This window comes from Procambarus clarkii, chromosome 19 (assembly GCF_040958095.1).
Source record: "Procambarus clarkii isolate CNS0578487 chromosome 19, FALCON_Pclarkii_2.0, whole genome shotgun sequence".
Lineage (NCBI taxonomy): Eukaryota > Metazoa > Arthropoda > Malacostraca > Decapoda > Cambaridae > Procambarus > Procambarus clarkii.
In genome coordinates, this window is record NC_091168.1 from 19,142,681 (window position 1) to 19,149,127 (window position 6,447).

The window sequence follows — 6,447 nt, forward strand, 5'->3', positions numbered from 1 at the left end:
GGGAGTGGGTGTGGGGGAAGATGGGCGTCTCATCTTGGGCCACCAGCTGTGGGAGCGGGGCGTCTCATCTTGTAGTAACCTGTCTAACATTGGGTCCTCTAACATTTGGATGGTGTTCCACACCCTGATGGCTTGGTGCTGCAGTCTGATGTTTAGTGGCTGTATGTTCAGGAGCTCTGAGGTTCCTCTTCCCTTCCTCCCTCACCCCCCCTCACCCCTTCCCCCTCACCCCGCCCCCCTCCACCCCTCCCCCTCACCCCCCCCCCACCAGTATTGGACCAGGTCTTCTCTACAGGTTTCTGCTGAAGAAGCAATATCCAGTATGAATGATTTCCACTGTATTTGTTTGCCTGTGTTTGATAAAGGTGCTTAGGTAGTGTAGTGGCCAGTTAGTGTACATAGTTCAGGCCGCAGCCAGGAGCTTAACAAGGACATACTGAGAGTCGGTGTGTGAGAGACGCGCGCCGCCTGAACCATCGTCTCAGTCTCAGTCTCAGTCATATTTGGTAAATAATGTTTCCTAATGACTACTTTATTCTCTTGTTTTTTTATTCTCTTTTTCTCTCTCTCTCTCTCTCTCTCTCTCTCTCTCTCTCTCTCTCTCTCTCTCTCTCTCTCTCTCTCTCTCTCTCTCTCTCTCTCTCTCTCTCTCTCTCTCTCTCTCTCTCTCTCTCTCTCTCTATATATATATATATATATATATATATATATATATATATATATATATATATATATATATATTTCGCTGAATAACGGAAATAATGGCTCTGTACACACTATGTTATTAAGGTTCAAAGTTTTGGAAACAAATCTATGTCAGAAAGAGGAGAGAGGAGGGTAGTGTAGCTCTCTCTTGACCCAGCTGATGAAATATGTGGGGCAGGTGTTGTCGGGTGTTGGGTGGGTGTTGCTCTCAACACTTACCAACACTTTTGACACTCGCTGGCCGAGTGGTTGTAGTACTGGAGTGCCAGGGGCACGGTCCCCTCGCGTACCGAGTTCGAATCCTTCAGGGGTCAAAGGTTTTCGGTTGTATATTGACTTGAGGATCGATATTATATATATAAATATGTATATATATATATATAAATATGTATATATATATATATATATATATATATATATATATATATATATATATATATATATATATATATATATATATATATATATATATATGTCGTACCTAGTAGCCAGAATGCACTTCTCGGCCTACTATGCAAGGCCCGATTTGCCAAATAAGCCAAGTTTTCCTGAATTAATATATTTTCTCTAAATTTCTTCATATGAAATGATAAAGCTACCTATTTCATTATGTATGAGGTCAATTTTTTTATATTGGAGTTAAAATTAACGTAGATATATGACCGAACCTAACCAACCCTACCTAACCTAACCTATCTTTATAGGTTAGGTTAGGTTAGGTAGCCGAAAAAGTTAGGTTAGGTTAGGTTAGATAGGTTAGGTTGTCGACAGAACATTAATCCATGAAAACTTGGCTTATTAGGCAAATTGGGCCTTGCTTAGTAGGCTGAGAAGTGCGTTCTGGCTACTAGGTACGACATATATATATATATATATATATATATATATATATATATATATATATATATATATATATATATATATATATATATATATATATATAATATATATACTATAAGAGAATGTCTGTTTGGCTGTCTATGCAAAGTTGGAGGCCAGAAGCTTACGGTTAGCCTCACCCAAATTGGCAGAGGGAATAGTCTGGGGGGTACAGGATGAACATAGGCTTGTCAGGGTTTGCCTGAATTTCAAAGAGAACAGTGTGCCAGGATCACATTCAGAACCCAACGACGATTTTTGGCACTGCCCGCCAGCTACACAGCTAAATATTTTCAAAACAGACATTTCCTGCTATCCATAATTTGGCCGTACTCCCATAAAATAGACCATCCTGCCACAGATTCAAAGGTTTCTCACGCCACACCCTTTTATTACAGTAAAGTGACAACTATTCTTTTTTTTTACTATTTCACACCCCTGAACTTCTCTCACTCGGGACCAGCCACATATTAGACAATTGTATTTTGATAAAGAGACAGAGATAGAGACAGATACATACAGAGACATACATAGAATGAGACAGAAAGAGAAAGAGGCAGAGAGAGAGAGAGAGAGAGAGAGAGAGAGAGAGAGAGAGAGAGAGAGAGAGAGAGAGAGAGAGAGAGAGAGAGAGAGAGAGAGAGAGAGAGAGAGAGAGAGACCTCGCTACGAGGTCCTTAGGGGCCTCGTAGCCTGGTGGATAGCGCGCAGGACTCGTAATTCTGTGGCGCGGGTTCGATTCCCGCACGAGGCAGAAACAAATGGGCAAAGTTTCTTTCACCCTGAATGCCCCTGTTACCTAGCAGTAAAATAGGTACCTGGGTGTTAGTCAGCTGTCACGGGCTGCTTCCTGGGGGTGGAGGCCTGGTCGAGGACCGGGCCGCGGGGACACTAAAGCCCCGAAATCATCTCAAGATAACCTCAAGATAACCTCGAGAGAGAGAGAGAGAGAGAGAGAGAGAGAGAGAGAGAGAGAGAGAGAGAGAGAGAGGGAGGGGACAGACAATAGATGGATGGTTAGATAGATGGGCAGATGTATAGATGATAATACAATAATAGAAGGATAGCTGGATTGATAGATGAATAGATATATATGGATAGATTGATGGATAGATGAATGGTGGATGTATAAATGGTGTCTAGATGGATAGGAAGATGCATATATGGATGGATGGATGGACAGATGGAGAGACAGAGCAGGGAGGCTGGACAGAGTGGAAGGTAGACAGAGGGGATGGTGGACAGACAGATAGAGGGGAGAGTGGATAGAGACAGAGGGGAGGGTGGACAGACAGACAGAGGGGGAGGGTGGACAGAGGGGAGGGTGGACAGACAGACAGACAGACAGACAGAGGGGGAGGGTGTAGGGAGGACCAGGACAGAAACAATGAGTGTCTCCCCCACATTAATGCTTCGGGCCATTGATTCCAAATTGTGGTCACAGAATCATATCAGACGACCCGTCGGCCAGCCACCCATCCGTACACCCAGTTCCCTATCCATACACCCAGTACACCAGCCAACCATCCGTACACCCAGTACACCAGCCAACCATCCGTACACCCAGTTCCCTATCCATACACCCAGTACACCAGTCAACCATCCCTACACCCAGTTCCCTATCCATACACCCAGTACACCAACCAACCATCCCTACACCCAGTACACCAACCAATCATTCGTACACCCAGTACACTAACCAACCATGTACAAAGCCAGTACACCAACCAGTAAGCCATATAGCCTGTCCGTCAGCCATCTAGTTATTAAGCCAACCATCCACAATAAAGCCACACTCAATCAACCCAACGACCTCATTCATTTAACCAAGACACAAGCCAGTAAGCCAGGCAAGACCACACACAAAAGCCAGCCTAGAAGAGCAGCAACACTGCAGGAGGCAGACGCAACAGTTAGTCAACATTCCAGCCCAAACTACCCCACGACAGTCAACACGCCTGTCAACCAGACAGCTGGCCCGCAGTCAACCAGTCAGGTGGCCTGCAGGTAAGCAAGTCAACTTGCTTACCAGTCAACCAATCAGGTAACCTACCAGTCAACCAGACGGCAACATACCAGACAGCTCGCCTACCAGTCAACCAGTTATATAGTCTATGAGTCAAGCAGTTAATATTGTTATCCATTCCTCACAGTCTGTGTGTACATAAGGGACTGTCTCTCACAGTCTGTGTGTACATGAGGGGACTGTCTCTCACAGTCTGTGTGTACATGAGGGGACTGTCTCTCACAGTCTGTGTGTACATGAGGAGCCTGTCTCTCACAGTCTGTGTGTACATGAGGGACTGTCTCTCACAGTCTGTGTGTACATGAGGGGACTGTCTCTCACAGTCTGTGTGTACATGAGGGGACTGTCTCTCACAGTCTGTGTGTACATGAGGGGACTGTCTCTCACAGTCTGTGTGTACATGAGGGGACTGTCTCTCACAGTCTGTGTGTACATGAGGGGACTGTCTCTCACAGTCTGTGTGTATATGAGGGACTGTCTCTCACAGTCTGTGTGTACATGAGGGGACTGTCTCTTACAGTCTGTGTGTACATGAGGGGACTGTCTCTCACAGTCTGTGTGTACATGAGGGGACTGTCTCTCACAGTCTGTGTGTACATGAGGGGACTGTCTCTCACAGTCTGTGTGTATATGAGGGGGTGACCACGTGACCAGACGTCACCTCAACCTCTGAGGAATGTATATTATTGTTATATATCCAGCAGTCAAAATACAAGTTACATTTTTGAAGAGACGGATAAGGATAATTTTGTGATGTGAAGCACAGGTCAAGTGTAGGTGACCCGTGACCTCCTCCCACGACCCTTCTGTCTGACCTTTGACCTTGTCTCACCCCCCCCCCGAGGACACGCCATTATCTCCCTCAGCTAACCAGGAAGTGTTTCTACCTGACTGTGTATATATGTGGTCATCGTTTTAGAGCAGCTGAATACGTAACAAATGGTGACGATGGGTACCTTACCCTTGATGGTTGTTACCTGGGATGTATACCACGATGGGTACCTGCTAGTGAGGTATACCCAGGCTGTATACCACGATGGGTACCTAGCAGAGTGGTAGCGGTAGAGGGTATACCCCGGGGGGCCCAGGTACCGCCACATACCACCTGGTATAATGACTTGTGTTTACCGTGAGATAATTGGCACCAGGAACACCAGACCAGCTGGCTCTTGTGCTGTGTGGCACTATGGCACTGGTGTAGTGGTGTGGCACTGTGAGGTCTCGTGGTTGTGATGCTGTGACGGTGTAGTTCTGTGGTAGTGTGGGAGGGTGATGGTACAGCCAGTCTCTGTGGCCACCTGCCTCAGACAACACCCGCCACAGCAACACCCGCCACAGTAACACCCGCCACAGCAACACCCGCCACAGCAACACCTGCCACAGTAACACCCGCCACAGCAACACCTGCCACAGCAACACCTGCCACAGTAACACCCGCCACAGCAACACCCGCCACAGTAACACCCGCCACAGCAACACCCGCCACAGCAACACCCGCCACAGCAACACCTGCCACAGTAACACCCGCCACAGCAACACCTGCCACAGCAACACCTGCCACAGTAACACCCGCCACAGCAACACCTGCCACACCAACACCCGCCACAGCAACACCTGCCACACCAACACCCGCCACAGCAACACCCGCCACAGCAACACCCGCCACAGTAACACCCGCCACAGCAACACCCGCCACAGCAACACCTGCCACACCAACACCCGCCACAGCAACACCTGCCACACCAACACCCGCCACAGCAACACCCGCCACAGCAACACCCGCCACAGCAACACCCGCCACAGCAACACCCGCCACACCAACACATTAATGACCCAGGTGACCTGAAGGCAGGAATGCGGCGCCAGACACACGAGAGCCAGGTGTTTACTGGGCAGGAATCAGTGACCACAGAGCCAGGTGTACACAACCTCTCAAACAGTAAACAAAACCCCTCAAACCACCTGGAAAACTACAGGGTCGTTAGAAGAGACGACCAGAGTGGAAGGAATTAAATAGGAATTGCAAGAATAAGAGAGAGAGAGAGAGAGAGAGAGAGAGAGAGAGAGAGAGAGAGAGAGAGAGAGAGAGAGAGAGAGAGAGAGAGAGAGAATGAAAGGCGTGCGGACGTAACAAGACAGCGGACAGGAAAGTGAGATTTGCAGACAACACACAAAAGTGCACTAACTGTGTTGGCCGAGGCCCAGCTGATCACACCAACTGGGGCCAGATTAACGAAGCAGTTACGCAAGTATTTATGAACGTGTACATCTTTCCTCAATCTTTGACGGCTTTGGTTACATTTATTAAACAGTTTACAAGCATGAAAACTTGCCAATCAACTGTTGTTATTGTTATAAACAGCCTCCTGGTGCTTCGGAGCTCATTAACTGTTTAATAATTGTAAACAAAGCCGCCAAAGATTGAGAAAAGATGTACAGGTTGGTAAGTGCTTGCGTAACTGCTTCGTGAATCTGGCCCCCCTAATCTGAAGGTCGATTAAGGGAGATGGGGAAGTATACAGTGAAACACTACATGCCACTCATGCTGGATTTACTCCAGAAATATTATGTAAGGGAACATGTTGACTGTATGTACTAAGAGTCTCCATCTCGCAGGAAGGTTAGTCATACAGGGCCATGTGTTCAGTAGTCTGCACAGACACACACTGGGTGCAATATGAAGATATCTTCAAGAACACGAGAGTGAATAAAATAATTGCAAAGCTCCAGGTACCTCATGCCAACTGGTCTGAAAGGTCTAATTACCAAAAGGTTTGTTGTGTAAAAGTCTAGGGGAACGTTGCGCAATGTTTCGTTTACAGGAGAGAGTTTTCAAC

General features: G+C 47.0%; 1 protein-coding gene across 1 annotated transcript; it reads left to right on the forward strand.

Annotated features, from left to right (window-relative positions):
• The first annotated feature begins 3,289 nt into the window (after window positions 1-3,289).
• LOC138366315 (salivary glue protein Sgs-3-like) lies at window positions 3,290-5,439 on the forward strand. The gene is made up of 2 exons (XM_069327343.1): window positions 3,290-3,591; window positions 4,860-5,439. The coding sequence occupies exons 1-2, from the start codon at window positions 3,290-3,292 to the stop codon at window positions 5,437-5,439; spliced, it is 882 nt and encodes a 293-aa protein (XP_069183444.1).
• The last annotated feature ends 1,008 nt before the right edge of the window (window positions 5,440-6,447 follow it).